General features: G+C 43.8%; 2 protein-coding genes across 11 annotated transcripts in view; one reads left to right on the top strand and one right to left on the bottom strand.

Moving 5' to 3' along the window:
• ADCY7 (adenylate cyclase 7) overlaps nucleotides 1–12,176 on the top strand; it is a 338,110-nt gene extending 325,934 nt beyond the window's left edge. For all 8 annotated transcript variants that reach the window (XM_063945334.1, XM_063945333.1, XM_063945332.1 and 5 more), the window contains exon 26: nucleotides 11,622–12,176. In XM_063945334.1, the coding sequence (XP_063801404.1) occupies nucleotides 11,622–11,846 (225 nt within the window). In that variant the 3' untranslated portion in view covers nucleotides 11,847–12,176. The remainder of the gene's footprint in view (nucleotides 1–11,621) is intronic.
• Nucleotides 4,808–16,009, bottom strand: part of BRD7 (bromodomain containing 7) — a 159,150-nt gene continuing 147,948 nt past the window's right edge. For all 3 annotated transcript variants that reach the window (XM_063945340.1, XM_063945341.1, XM_063945342.1), the window contains exons 12-16: nucleotides 14,432–14,543; nucleotides 13,920–14,034; nucleotides 7,811–7,954; nucleotides 5,103–5,246; nucleotides 4,808–4,947 (exon numbers count right to left, since the gene is read on the bottom strand). In XM_063945340.1, coding sequence (XP_063801410.1) covers nucleotides 4,886–4,947; nucleotides 5,103–5,246; nucleotides 7,811–7,954; nucleotides 13,920–14,034; nucleotides 14,432–14,543 — 577 coding nt within the window. In that variant the 3' untranslated portion in view covers nucleotides 4,808–4,885. The remainder of the gene's footprint in view (nucleotides 4,948–5,102; nucleotides 5,247–7,810; nucleotides 7,955–13,919; nucleotides 14,035–14,431; nucleotides 14,544–16,009) is intronic.

Genomic DNA, 16,009 nt, shown 5'->3' with positions numbered 1-16,009 from the left:
ATGGTAATGCTTCGACGTTACTCCTTTCCTAGCCTGTATCAGGGTAGGAATAACCTTTTTCGGAATGCCCTTCCGAGCTAATATCTGGCGGTCAACCTCCATGCCGTCAAACGTAGCCGCTGTAAGTCTAGATAAGCGAACGGCCCCTGCTGTAGCAGGTCCTCCCGAAAAGGAAGAGGCCTCGGCTCTTCTAGCAGTAGATCCAGAAGGTCCGCATACCAAGACCTTCTTGGCCAGTCCGGAGCACTGAGGATTGCCTGAACTCTTGTTCTCCTTATGAGTTTTAAAACTCTTGGAATGAGTGGAAGTGGAGGAAACACGTACACAGACTGGAACACCCACGGAGTCACTAGGGCGTCCACCGCCACTGCTTGCGTGTCCCTCGACCTGGAACAATATCGCCGAAGCTTCTTGTTGAGACGAGAGGCCATCATGTCTATTTTGGGTACGCCCCAAAGACCTGTTACCTCCTTGAACACCTCCGGATGGAGACCCCACTCTCCTGGATGGAGATTGTGTCTGCTAAGGAAGTCCGCTTCCCAGTTGTCTACTCCCGGAATGAAGATTGCCGACAGCGTCAACGCGTTTTTCCGCCCAGAGGTTGATTCTTGTTACCTTTGACACTGCAGCTCTGCTCTTCGTTCCGCCCTGTCGGTTTATGTAAGCCACTGTCGTTACATTCTCCGACAGCACGTGAATGGCCCGATTTCTCAGAAGATGGGCCGCTTGGAGAAGACCATTGTAGACGGCTTTTAGTTCCAGAATATTTATCGGTAGGCCGGCTTCCAGACTTGACCACCTTCCTTGGAAGGTTTCCCCTTGAGTGACTGCGCCCCAGCGACTTGCATCCATGGTTAGAAGGATCCAGTCCTGAATCCCGAACCTGCGGCCCTCCAGAAGGTGAGGTATTTGCAGCCACCAGAGGAGATCCTGGCCTTTGGCGACAGACGTATTCTCTGGTGCATGTGTAGATGAGATCCCGACCACTTGTCCAGGAGATCCAGTTGGAAGGACAGAGCATGAAATCTCCTGTACTGCAGAGCCTCGTAAGAGGCCACCTTCTTCCCCAGAAGGCGAATGCACTGATGAACCGACACCCGGGCTGGCTTCAGGACATCCCGGACCATTGTTTGTATCACCAACGCTTTTTCCTCTGGAAGAAACACCCTCTGCACTTCCGTGGTCGAGGATCATTCCCAGAAATGACAACTTCCTGGTTGGTTCCAAATGTGATTTTGGAAGATTCAGGATCCAACCATGTTCCCTGAGAAGCTGGGTCGTGAGAGCTATGGACTGTAAAAGCTTCTCCTTGGACGATGCCTTTATCAGCAGATCATCCAGATATGGAAATTATGTTCACCCCCTGTCTGCGGAGGAGAACCATCATTTCCGCCATCACCTTGGTGTATATCCTCGGTGCTGTGGAAAGGCCGAATGGAAGGGCCTGGAATTGAATGACAGTCCAACAGCGCGAATCGGAGATAAGCTTGATGCGGCGGCCAAATCGGAATGTGGAGGTATGCATCCTTGATATCCAGGGATACCAGGAATTCCCCCTCCTCCAGACCGGATATCACCGCCCTTAGAGACTCCATTTTGAACTTGAACTCCCTCAGGAAGGGGTTTAGTGATTTTAAGTTCAGAATGGGCCTGACCGAACCATCCGGTTTCGGTACCACGAAAAGGTTCGAATAGTAACCTTTGTTTTGCATCTGGGGAGGAACTGGTACAATAACCTGTGCCTCCACCAACTTCTGGTGGGCTCCCTGTAGGATAGCCCTGTCTGCCAGCAAAGCTGGCAAGCCTGATTTGAAGAACTGGTGAGGAGGGAGATATTGAAAATTCCAGCCGGTACCCCTGGGACACAATATCTTGCACCCATGGATCCAGGCCGGACGACACCCAGACGTAACTGAAACGCCTGAGTCTCGCCCCCACCAGCCCCACCTCCAGGCCGTGCGGTCCACCGTCATGCTGAGGGCGTACCTGAAGCAGGCTTCTGTTCCTGGGGACCCGCAGCAGCAGGTTTCTTGGATTTTGGTCGACCTCCTCTAAAGAAGGTGTTGGACGGTTTGGCCTTTCTTGTTTTAGCAACCCGAAAGGACTGTGATGAAGCTGAAGAAAAAGGTTTCTTCATAGCAGGTGCAGCCGAGGGAAGAAAAGGTGACTTACCCGCTGGAGCCATGGAGATCCACGCATCCAACGCTTCACCAAATAGAGCCTGACCTGTGTAGGATAGGGTCTCCACACCTCTCCTGGATTCCGCGTCGGCAGACCACTGGCGCAGCCAAAGTCCCCTACGAGCTGAGACTGACATGGAAGATATCCCTGCAGCCATGGAACCCAGGTCTTTCATGGATTCCACCATAAATCCTGCAGAATCCTGATTGTTAAGTAAAAACAATTCATCACTTTTATCCATTGTATCCAAATCCTCAAGTAACGTGCCTGACCACTTTACTATAGCTTTGGAAATCCATGCACAGGTAATAGTGGGACGTAGAATCGCCCCTGAAACCGTATATATGGATTTGAGCGTAGTATCAATTTTGCAATCAGCCGGCTCCTTTAAGGCGGTAGATCCTGGAACAGGTAAAACCACCTTTTCCGAGAGTCTGGATACAGACACGTTCACTATGGGTGGGTTTTCCCATTTTTTCCTATCCTCCTCAGGGAAGGGGAAAGCAAGCAGAACCCTTCTAGGGATCTGGAATTTTTTCTTGGGGTTTTCCCATGCTTTCTCAAAAATAGCATTTAATTCTTTGGACGCAGGGAAGGTTAACGAGGCTTTCTTATCGTCAGTGAAGTAAGCCTCCTCAACCTGCTCAGGTGTTGTATCAGCAATATTCAACACATCTCTAATAGCCTCTATCATCAACTGCACCCCTTTAGAAAGATGCGGCCCCCCTGAGCACATCCCCATCACCTTCTGCCGTGTCAGAATTGGTATCTGTGTCATCTTGCATAATCTGGGCAAGAGCATGTTTGTGGGAGCATACAGTAGGGGGCCCTGAGGTAACAGAACCGGACCAAACTGCCATAGAGTTCTGTAAAACCTGAGTTGCAGATTCATTCTGTGCAACCCTAGTAGAAATCTGAGAAATCACAGATTTGATAGAGGATAACCATTCAGGCTCCCTTGCTGGTATCTGCGCTAAAACAGTGCAATCCTGATTACATGGAATGAGATCATCCTGAGAGGACATATCCTCTGCAGCATATGACACAGAGTCCTGGACATAGCTAAATGGAGACCACAGACACTCCACACACACACAGGGGAGGACAGAGTTTCACCCCCAAGCATGGCAAGAGAGACACAGAGATTGAGCCAACCCACGCACAGCGCTTTCAAGGTATAGGGAGACCCCAACCAGCGCTGACTGTGCACCTTAATAGGTTACACAGTCTGTACACAGCCTCCCCCCCTTCTACAACCCCCTGGTACCGTAAGAGATAGCTGGAGTTGATATGGAGGGACAGCTCTCACTGACAGCGCTTCTGCAGTCAGGAAAATGGCGCTAAACGCTGCTGGGTCCGCTCTGAGAAGCTCCTCCCCCTTAATTGCACAGTCTTCCCGCTCTTCTGGAATTATACTGGCCTGAGGAATCATGCTGGCAGCGATCCTGGGACCCCGACAGGCTTGGAGGTCAGTGTAGGCACTGGCTCAGGGCGCCCCTCACAGCGCCGCACTATGTACCGCTGAGCCCCGGAGCGCAGTTAGTACTGCGCTTCATACCCTGTTGCCGCCATCTTCACACCGGCTCCCCGCTTGCTAGGGGGGCTGGTGACTGATTCACCACTGATCTTCTGGCTCTGTAAGAGGGTGGCGGCATGCTGCCGGGGTGAGCAATCCCCTGTGGCGGGGAACGTTCGATCCCCTCAGGAGCTCAGTGTCCTGTCAACGGAGATAGTGGCTCAGACCCCTCAGGGCGGACACTACTTCCCCCCCATCCCCCCCCTTAGTCCCACGAAGCAGGGAGGCTGTTGCCAGCAGCCTCCCTGTACAATAATAAACTCTAAAAAAACAACTGAAACTCTGTAGAGCTCCCCTGGCTGTGACCGGCTCCTCCGGGCACATTTTCTAAACTGAGTCTGGTAGGAGGGGCATAGAGGGAGGAGCCAGCCCACACTCTCAAACTCTTAAACTGCCAATGGCTCCTAGTGGACCCGTCAATACCCTATGGTACTAATGTGGACCCCAGCATCCTCTAGGACGTAAGAGAAAAAGTTAATACTCTGCACTGAGGCCTTTGCTTGAAACTAGAGATCTCTTATGGGACTGACTGAGGGAGGAGCTTTCAGACTTTGTGCAGTGCCCAGTTCAATGACATAAATCTACATATTTTTGATCCTTTATTCCTGTATAAGAATCAGCGCTTCAAATTAAATCTGGTCACCATCCTTCATACAGATGTTTAATGAGGGTAATACAACCATCTTCTCGTATATTAATAACTAAGATACCATCAGATACTGGAGCTTAAGAAAAAGTGATTCTAACAAGGTCACTGATTTCAGTAACCTGCAACCAGACAAATACTTATGACAGAAGAACCTATTTTATCATTTGTGTATTACAATTCAAACAATAAAAGTGATTGTGTAATTACTGTATCTGTCAGACATTTAGCCTAGCTTCTACATCGAGGCATTAATAATTCCAGGCAAATTGTCTAGCCTGCAAAAGAATCCCATATTATAACTACACGCTGTAGACGACAAAAACCCATTTTCTGCAGTTTCCAGACATATAGCCACTAATGTGTTTGCCCATTAGATCTCAAATAAGTCAACAACAAAACAGTTAAAAAAACACTAATTTATTAGAATTAAAAAAAAAAGTCTATTCATTTACAAAGTTCCATCCATTTTGCTCCTTTATCTATATTACCACAGGCGGACACTCCCTTCCATTACCAGGTAACACCTGGATATCTTCTGTAGCTGCCGAGAAAAAGGGAGAAGAAAGAAGTTTTATTATACACATAATATAATGCACAGATATTTCCATACAAAGAGAACCGGATTACTAATAGTAAGGTGTGCAAATAATGGTAATTTCTCTCTAAGCAAATTGTCCATATTGATTGTAGATATACCTGCTGTCAGATCTACCACCATGTCCTCCGTGTCCAGGTAAGGAGAGGTAATGCCCATTGCCTTCCGAATCCCAAGAATGCTGACAACATCCCCTGGCTGCACCTGCTGAGCCAATTCCTTCAGGTTCTCATTTACTTTGTCCGCTGTGAAAAAAAAAACAAAATAACTAGTCCCAAGAGCTTCCATATGGCTTAATCTGTAGTCTGGTTACATTTATCCAAGGACAGTACATAATATATAATATATAATGCATATGTAAAGCGTTTCATGTCTTTGCTACAAGATACCCCCACCACACTATGCCATTCCTTTTTTATTGCAATGTAAATTTTAGACACATTTGTAATATTCTGGTTACAGTCATGTAAAGGTGTTACTAAATGATATGCAGTACTTATACGTTACTCTGACACCAGATCCTAGACCCAGGGCTGTACAGGTGAAGTATAGGGGATCGGTATGAGATCCCACTGCCCAGGATGCCGAAAGTCAGGATCCCGACATTGGCATCCCGAGTGGTGGAATGCTGGCAGGGGGGCGAGCATAGCGAGCTCGATGGCATAGGTTCTATTCTCCCTCTATGGGTGTTGTGGACACCCATAGATGGGGAATCACCTACCTCGCCGGTATACCGGTGGCGGTATGGTGACAGCCAGGATCCAGACTATCGGTATGCTGACTGCCTACCCAGTATAGAGTGTGTGGGCACTAGAAATTAACACATGGGGAGATTTATCAAAGCTTGTAGAGATCTACAAGCTCTATTAAATCTCCCGCACAGTCGGATAATCCTCACCTTACATATCCTTTAGCATGCTGGGAAGTCAGTTATTTTTCTAACAAAGCTCCACAGGATGGAATAGAGATGAACCAAACAAAGGAAAAAAAATAAAGACTCTCCAACAAAAATAAATGTTAATTTTTTTTCTCCGAAATCCCCTTGGGTAACACTGCAACCTTGGGAACATCCCACACTGCTGTCTTGTACTGTAAGTCACTGTTTTATTGTTGCCTATGTACTTTGTTAGGTTCTGCGGAACCCTTGTGGCACCATATAAATGATAATAATAATAATAATATTTAGAGTTAAACATAGGTACTCCAGGGCCCTGACAATATTCAATGAATGATGAAGATTTCCCTCCTCTTCTATATACTGACCATGGTCTAAAGTTAGAATTGCAAAATACTGATTAAATGTGGAAATTTTGCAAAACTCTGGCCCAATCACCGTAATCCCCACTGCCGGCATCCTGTAGCTGGTTAGGTTTAGGCCATGGAGGAGAAAGGGGGCTAGGGTTAGAATACTTACCCAGTAAGTGTCGGGATTCTGCGAGTTGGGATGCCACTGTCGATATTCTGACTGCTGGCATCCAAAGTGTGGGAATTCCGATACCAACCCATTTACATAAGAACTTTATACACAAGTCAACCCAGTACATGTTAAAAATGATAAGACCACCTAATGTGGATACTAATTTCTCAGACAGAGAAAAACGTTTTTCCACAGTTCCAAATTGAAAATTTTGCAGCTGTCAAAACTCTTGAGAAAACCAGTGTCTCTAACCAAATACAGATTTCAGCATGGTTTCCACAACACTGAGAAAACCCTTTGACTTCAAAACAATAGTTTTACACACAGTTCTACACATGTGCAAAGTAACGAACATCAGTACTTTGCGTTGTGTGCTGCACCTCCAACCACACTTGAATCAGGCCCAGAGTCTGTTTGTAAAATAGCAATAAATAGTCCAACTGAAATAGAAAATCCAGAAATTCCTCCTCACACCATTAGCGTCCACCCTATGGTAATTCTTGGCCTAAACACCCTGATAAAATGACTATTCCCTGGGAAGCAGGACATGCCTACTGATAAAATCTACTTCCCGGTAGAGATAGCAAAAACGTTCTTTTCCACCCAGTGCATTATTTTGCTGGTTCCACTCATGGTATGGGAGTGGTTGCTGCCTTCCCTGGTGTTTGAGGTATCATTGTGGCATTGTCTGAATGAATTTGTAGGCTTTTCCTTGCAAGATATTACGTCCTCTAATTAGAAAGTTTAATACAACTCCAAGTTTTAGCACAAGTATAGTGACAGCCCTTAGCACTGAAGGCTGGCATCCAATGTCATAACAGTTCAATCCTAAATGATGAAGGGTGACCCATGTTGAGGTAGCTGACTTAGCCACCAAAAGAGCTCTGATGAACTAACTTGGAAAATGATGGAGTGACTTGTTCCATATGGTGATATCCGCTCGATCTAGGGGTGGAATTGTGCAAATTGCCCTGTCTCGAAAATTCAAGACCATCTTCCTTAAGACCTTCACACAAAATAGAAGTGCTAGCCATCTATGCCCAAACAGAGATTTTACTAGTGCCTGTGATGAGAACATCTTGTTTTCTGGCAAACACACCCTTTGCTGTCAGGTGTCTATAATGATGGCACTAAGAAAACAATCCGCTGGGCAGGTATTGGGTTGGAATGTTGGTGCTGATGCACCAATGGAGTTCTAACGTCTGAGATGTCACTCTCATATGGGTCTGAAGCAAGTTCAGGAATCCTACTTTAGGTCACTTTTATATTCAATTTCGTAAATACTATATCATCCTTCAGCAATAAAAAAAACAAGCAACTGAAAAACCACAATAGAAATGGGCATTTTCCACAATTAAACTATAAATATAAAAAAAAAAAAAAAAAACTTACCAATCTGCACTTCTTTGGTGGAAGGAGCTAGTAGACACACCATGTTCGGAGGCGGCTTTGTACTTAGACGTTCATTCTGCACCTCTTGCAGATCCCGCAGCAGCTTAGTCGTTTCATCCAGTTTCTTCTGGAACCTCTTTGTCTCTGTAAATAATTAAATTTTAGTGTCAATACAGAAAAATGTATTCATCAAATGTAACTCCTTTTTCTGTCAAGAAGGATTTTCCTGGGAAAGCATAGAGGTTGTTGGTTATAGTTTTCCAGTCCCAGTATTACACATTAGATTGAAAACACGAGTTGCATAGTCACTTGTATTTTTGATTGGTTACATTTTTGTTAAATAGGATTTATCCATGTCACTTTAATGGCAAGACTATGATTATACATTGGGATTTTTTTTTCTAAAGTGTTTTGAAAAACGTTGTATGAGTTGTTTATGCTTTAAAAGCAAAAACGCATTTGATGGGAATTTTTTTTTCAAATATCCAAATTCCTTCAAAATTTGATATTTAACAGACTTTGTACCATATTTTATATATGCATTTAATTTCTAATCAGGATATGGCTTATTTGTAAGTATGTCACACTTATGAACTCATTGGTGTCAATGATCTTTTAACCTGCAATATTGGTTGTTTTCTGAAAGACCTATTAAAACAATTATATTTACTAGTGTTTTCTTGGTCAGTTTAACGAACTGTAAAGCACTTGTTTTGAATAATTCTACTTTTGATATGTTAGGGCTGGATTCAATTAGGCTTGAATCTTCAATTAGCCTCAAAACAGTGCCTGGGACTATTCAAATGCAGCCCCCGGAGGCACTAACAGAAATCCATGGTAAGTAGGGCATTCTGTTCTTATAGAAAACATGATTAACCCATAGCTCCAGGTACTTTTCACGGAATCTCTTGGTTAATAAGTGTTAGCTGTGCAAGTAAAAGGACGTGTAATTAAAAAGCTCCAGGCGTAATAAAAGTCCAAGGTTTCAATCCACTTTCCTCACAGAAAGTATTGAGCCTAATTAAATCCAGCCCTTAATATGCAATTCCATTCTGGTTTTTTTCTTTAGGTTTACTCATGAAAAGGCAGAGATAAGGACACAGTTAATTCAGTGCTAATTAGCAGTAATCAATAGTTATTCTGTCCCATAGCCGTAACCAAGACATCTTGGTGCCATGTGCCAGAAGAGAATTGCTGCTAGGCTATACTTACGTTGCTCTGGAGCAGCAGCTTCTGCCAGCCTCCTCCCGCCCAAACACTGCAGTTCTTCCAATGTTGCGGACACAGCAGGAGAAGCCGGGAGGGGAGGGGCAGGGCGTACCGAGGGACAGGAAGCCGCAGCGCTGCTTGGCTACCTATGTGAGACTACCTAGCAGTGTTTGGAGAAAGGAGAACACTGCATTCCAGCATAAAAACATAATACCATCTGTAAAACACGGTGGTGGTGGTGGTGGTGGTGGAGGTATCATGGCTTGGGCCTGTTTTGCTGCATCTGGCCCAGAACAACTTGCAGTCATTGAAGGGACAATGAATTCTGAATTATACCAGAATATTCTAAAGGAAAATGTCAGGACATCTGTTCATGAGCTGCGTCAACAGAGAATGTGGGTCATGCAGCAAGACAATGACCCAAAGCACACAAGTAATTCGACCAAAGAATGGTTACAGAAGAATAAATGTAAAGTTTTGAAATGGCCAAGTCAAAGTCCTGACATAATCCAATCAAAATGTTTTGGAAGGACCTGAAGCGAGCAGTTCATGGGAGGAAACCTACCAACATAACAGAGTTGAAGCTGGTTTGTACAGATGGGTAAAAATCCTCCAAGCCGATGTTAAAGACTAATCAACAATTATCGGAAATGTTTACATGCAGTTATTGCTGCACAAGGCGTCATACCAGATATTGAAAGCAAAGTTTCATATGCTTTTGTCACTCAAAGGTATGTGACATTGGATCATTTTCCTCAAAAACATGAGCAAGTCCAGTTTTTTTTTGTTTTATTTGCTTGATTTGGTTCTCTATCTACTTATAGGCCAATGCAGTGCCTAGCCAACGTTTCAATGATATTTAATTTTTGGCAGTGCTAACCCTGGAGTATGATAGATAGATAGATAGATAGATAGATAGATAGATAGATAGATCTCTCCAATTATTTTCACCAGACTGCCAGTACTTTCTGCATGTGCAGGACCTGTTCTGTGCATGCGGGGGTGGGTCCTGCGACGATGGATGCATAGCGGTATCAGCCGGTTATAAACAGTCTGAAGCCATTCAGGGGTGGGGAGGGGGTGGCAATGGCCCCCTTTACTCCAAACTCAGGTATGTCGCTGATGTTGCAGGGGAGGGAAGAGGCAAGGATCTCAGTCAGAGAATGGAGATTTCCTGACCTCTAGGTTGCAGCTGTGGTGGATGGCTTGTGTGACCCCTACCCTAACCCGCGTGGCGGTTAGGGCTAAGATAGTGGGGGTGTCGGTTATGGCTAAGACCCAGGGGGTGGCGGATAGGGCTAAGTCCCAGGGGGGGGGGGGGGGAGGGGGGGGGGGGGGAGTTGGCAACGGCTAATCACTCCAGTCTAGTGCCTTACCCAGAGGTTCTCAAACGCAGTCCTCAGAGCACCCCAACAGTCCAGGTTTTAAGTATATCCATGCTTGGCCACAGGTGACTTAATTAGTACTTCAGTCAATTTGATTTAACCATCTGTGCCGAGGACTGTTGAGGTGCCATGAGGACTGCGTTTGAGAACCTCTGGCCTAACACTAAGAGTGGCCCCCGATACTTACCCGCGGGATGTCGGCATTCGGTGTTCTGGCACCGGGATTCCAGTGTCGGACACCTAACCACCGGCATTCCCAGTGCTGGGATGCTAACCGCATCCCGTTATACTGCATGTCCTTGGTCTGGAGTGGAAGGGACCTCCAGACCTAAAGACAGCAAGTTGTTTAAAGAGAGACTTATCGTGTATAGGAGCATATATTACAGATAACCATGTTTGCCTGCAATATGTGGTACTGAGGAAAGGGTAAATTAATGACACCATAAGAGCTGATGTTATGAGGTCTGAAGGCATGGAACTAGCTGCCTTGAGTTGTGCAGTTATCGGACAGATGACCTGGTGAATACAGGTTGTAAGCAGTGAGTGGGGTATTCAAAATGCAGATGATTGCAGCCAGGCAAACTACTATATGTGAGTTTTTGTTAATTTGAAGTACGTTCATTTCTGTTGTTCATTAAATTTCACTTCATTACCGTGCGTCCCTTTTTTTACATTCTTATGCAGATACCGTTGTTACATTGAGGAATGGAGAATGAAGGAGTGCTGAATGAAAGATTATTCTAATAACATGCATATTATGTTGGAAGCGGTCACTACTGAGGCCACAGAGATAGCCAATGGAGGAGTAGGGATGGCAGCAGCAATGACCGATAACTCACTGGGTCCAGCGGCAGAATGGAGATTATTTCAGTAGATGCCCCAAATCACCTCGTTCTTGGTGTAATGACTCCGTAGCACTAACATGTCATTTCCCACTGATTTCCCACATGGATCACTGTGTAATATCAGTGGGAAGATGCTGCTGACGTGAAGCTCGGCCATTACCAACTGCCGCCTGCATGCCACATTTGAATTCTCCATGGTATAAATCCCCAGTGCACATCAATAACACTGACATTTGAGTTGAAGCTGTTGCCGACGCATGAGAAAGAGCTTCCCAAGAGAGATCACGTTTGCTCACAAGAATTTGCTGTCAGCAATTCACAAGTGACCGGATCTCAGCGCACAATCACATCTTTTTTTTTTTTTTTTAACAGCTACTGGCACCAGCTACAATGAGCCAAAGGGAGTTAGCCCAACTGATTGGAAATGGAGGACCAAACCATATCATCAGTGAGACATGGCTGAGGTCAGGACGCTGCAGACCATCCAATGGTGGACCATCAATAGGAAGAGGAACGGCTGGCACGTCATTAGGAAGAACGGCACCATCAACGGGAAGAGAAAGAGCTGGACCATCATCAGAAAAAGGAAGAAATTAGCCCAGTGCCAGTGAAAATCAGGCAGCTGCACTGAGGGCAACACTCCTGAGGCCCATTCTGCCCAGAATTCCCACCTATAGCAGACACACTGTGGCAGAAGGAGAGGACGTAGAGTACTGTACCATCTGCATGTCTGACATTGAAGTTGGAATGAAAATGGCTGCATCATCCTACCACCATACCTTTCATGTCCCTAGACTGACAACGGCTACAAATTAACAGCGTTTGTCCTGTGTGCCACACAATGTAATTCGACCTGGACATTTTTCCCAGCTCATCTGAAGGACACCTAACAGAAGCAGAGGACCCAATCTAAACATCAAAGGAACATAGCGGTAAGCTTGCTCCTTTTTTTCCTCTTTGTTTTAAGATCAATAATTTATATATACATATAATTTATTCCAGTTTCAAACAGTTTGTTTTCTGAACAGAAAAATAGAACATAATTGATAAATTTTCTTTAAATAAATATGTAAATTTACACTTACAGAACAAACAGTACAATATTACAGTCACCGCTTTCTCCCTTCTGAGGTAACACATGCGTTAGAACTGGCAACATTACAGACGGCACTTTTTGAGCAGGCCCTTTGTGGGACTGCACAAAGTGTCTGATTCATGTTTAAAAGTAAAGCAAAAACGCAAGCATCTGGGCTAAAACTATGTTGCATTGCATGTGGGGCAGATGTAATATGTTCAGACAGATTTAGATTTGGGTGGGGTGTGTTCAAACTGAAATCTAAATTACAGTGTAAAAATAAAGCTGTCTAACATTTGTGGGTTACATGCAACAGCAGCTAGGATTTATCCTGCACAGAAAAAATATAACCCAATATAACTAAAAACAGAAAATAAAGCTTGGGATTAGGGCTACTGGCGACACCCCATAAAAAAAACGACATTAGGCAGCCACCTCATGGGTGTGTTGCAAGAGCTGCCAAGCGGCTAATTATTTTTTTAAATGTTGCCAGTTACATCCAACTCATTGATAACTTAAGTACTTGAACATTTTAAATAGTTCGAATTCTCTAGCTTTCTATGTAAGGGCAGATAGCTAAATGAATAAAGTGTCTGACTGCAATGCCACAGGCAGTGGGTACGAATCCTGGGTATGTCAGCATCTTGAAATGTAATAAAGGACAGTGTGACTGAATAACAAAGAGCTCTCAAGTTAAGTTCATGAATGTTGTATAGGTATGAGGGACGGAAGGGATGGAGGAAGGAGACAGGGGCGGTCAGGAGATGCGGGCTTCAAAAAGGGGGAAAGCTACAAGTGAAATAATGGAGTGCTGCCAACAGTGCCCCCATCCTGGAGAGCTATGTGCAGTGGCACACTATGCGCACTCCTAGGGGCAGATTTATTAAGTTCAGTGAAGTGATAAATTGGAAGGTGATAAAGGACCAGCCAGTCAGCTCCTAACTGTCATTTTTCAAACCCAGCCTGTGAAATGGTAGTTAGGATCTGATTGGCTGGTCCTTTATCACCTTCCACTTTATCACTTCACCAAGCTTAATAAATCTGCCCCTTAGTTACGGCCATGTTCTGTCCAAAATGGCTCCAAGCCCCATTCTCCACAGCCTGGCCAGCGGCCACTACATGCATTATATGGGGAGCAATGGACCTGCTCCACATGCCCATTGTCAGCAGATTTCCCTGCCAAGTCTGGCGTGTGTAGATCCGAGTGCTCAATCATTGCACCAGAGAATGAATCTGGTGAGTGGCATACCATGATCACTGGGCCTGCATATGTCTGAAGAACTGTGTTACATCAACTGCCCTTTGTTTGGGGCAGACTATAGCTTGTTGCATGCTAATTATGCATCCTTCATGGTGACAATCACTCTAAAATCAGACATTTGGAAACCGCCTCAAGAAAGCCTGTGTTTGTCCCTGACTAGTGTACTGTAAATTTGACAAAATATTTATATGTAACAAAACTGGACGGCGTGCTGAAGCAATGATTCTCTCGCAGTACAGCCAGCGGCTCTGTGCCGACAATCGGTGATCTACCCTCCATTCAGCATGCAAATAGACCGACTGACTTTCCCAAAGAAGCACAGGTGGTTTCTTACCTTCAGAATCAAACGTCTCGTTAAACATTTCCAGGCCAAACACAGACTTCAAACTTGCCAACTGGTCAATAGTACTGGTATTGTGTTGCGTTGCTGAACTTTGACTTGAAGATGCCTGTAAAAATAAGGAACTATAGTGAGCAATTTAAATAGCTGTATACTGGGCCTCATTCAGGGGTAGATATGTCCAAACGTACAGCAGAGTGCACGTGTTTGCGGATAACGGAAATTGGGCTGTATGAGGGCAATCCTTGCTAAGTATTCAGCAGGTACACCTAATTTTACAGAGCAATGCAAAAAGCAAGGCTCAACTGTGCACAGCAAGAGTATTGAAATGAAATAAATGTGTTGGGAGAGTGTTTGTACAGGCACTTCTTACTGTGTTCATTTTCCCATGCAGAAATGAGGCCCAGTATTATTAAGGACCAAACACTAGAATGTAAGTAGCTGACTACAAGGACTCAATTCTTGCAACATTTTGTCTGTATTCATGCAGAAAAAAGTGCAGTTACCATATTCTGTCCTCTTTCTGTTCTGGAATACGCTCCATCACTGAAAACGTCTAGAATACAGTCCGCCATGCCATAAGGTTGGTACTTTGTGTTCTCCAAGAACTCCTGTATGCTAAGCAAACATAATCAGAGTTTATAGTAACATTTATGATACAGGAGAATTTTTGTACATGAGCAATGATGAAGAAAACCTTTGTTAGATCAGTCCCACAGCTCATAGCAAAGGGAACTCACACATGCCACATAAAACACACAAAATATGTATGTGTACACATATAGAAACTTGGTGCTTGTGTTTTAAATGTTTGAAAAGTAAGCAGTCAAATGTTTCTCAATTATAACATGTGCCAGCGTTTTTGCCAATAAAAGCTTGTGCAATTTTTGATATACAGAAAAGGAGGGTTTATCCAATTAGCCGCAAAAACGCTGTGGCCGTGAAAAACGGGGGTGGGTGTTCCTTTCTAATGAAACAAGAAAGGGAGTCATGTATTCGGTCCTATGATTATAGAACTGGCGTGATTTTGTCGAGTTTGCCACTAAATTTAAAGTGGCAAACTGTTGTAAGGAAAAGCCAGCCACATATACATACATATACATATATATATATATATATATATATATATATATATATATATATATATATATATATAGAAAAAAAATGTCTTCCACCCCTCGCTCAACCCACCAGCAGCAATATGGAGAAAGTCCCTGTTAGTGAACTTTCAAGGAATAACAAACAAAACAATAACCAATTGCGCTTGGTATAACTTTAAAACACTCAGATTTTAGTATTTCCAGTAGCTGTTCTTCCACGGTGTGGATTCTTATAACTGGTATCACCTGCAAGTATACCCTCACACCAGAGAACACACCCGAACAAAAAGATGGCCAGAATGGCCTAAATTAGATATGATACCAATTTGTTTTTATAAAAAAAAAAAAAAAACATAGAATTCCATAAAATCATATGACCATTTTTTACAAATAAAAGGTTCCATACATTCATATAAACATTCTTAAAAGAAATACATCCAGATACAGTCAATAGGTTTTCTGTTCAAGCCTTTAAAGAACACCCTCACCCTTATAGGTGTATATTCTGTAGGGTGTACTGATGAACTAGATAAGAGACCGTAACTGATTCGACCCAACGCGTTTCGTCAGAACGACTTCATCAGGGGTTTCTGTATGGTATCACAAAAAAAGGAACAAAGGCCTTCATGGATATAAAACATCCATAGTCTATATATCTATATCTATATATATCTATATATATCTATATATATACAGGTTGAGTCTCCCTTATCCAAAATGCTTGGGACCAGAGATATTTTGGATATGGGATTTTTCCGTATTTTGGAATAATTGCATACCATAATGAGATATCATGGTGATGGGACCTAAATCTAAGCACAGAATGCATTTATGTTTCATATATACCTTATACACATAGCCTGAAGGTCATTTTAGCCAATATTTTTTATAACTTTGTGCATTAAACAAAGTGTTTGTACATTCACACAATTCATTTATGTTTCATATACACCTTATACACACAGCCTGAAGGACATTTAATAC

The sequence above is a fragment of the Pseudophryne corroboree genome, chromosome 11 (assembly GCF_028390025.1).
Source record: "Pseudophryne corroboree isolate aPseCor3 chromosome 11, aPseCor3.hap2, whole genome shotgun sequence".
Classification (NCBI taxonomy): Eukaryota; Metazoa; Chordata; class Amphibia; order Anura; family Myobatrachidae; genus Pseudophryne; species Pseudophryne corroboree.
This window is presented reverse-complemented; position numbering and strand designations above follow the sequence as displayed.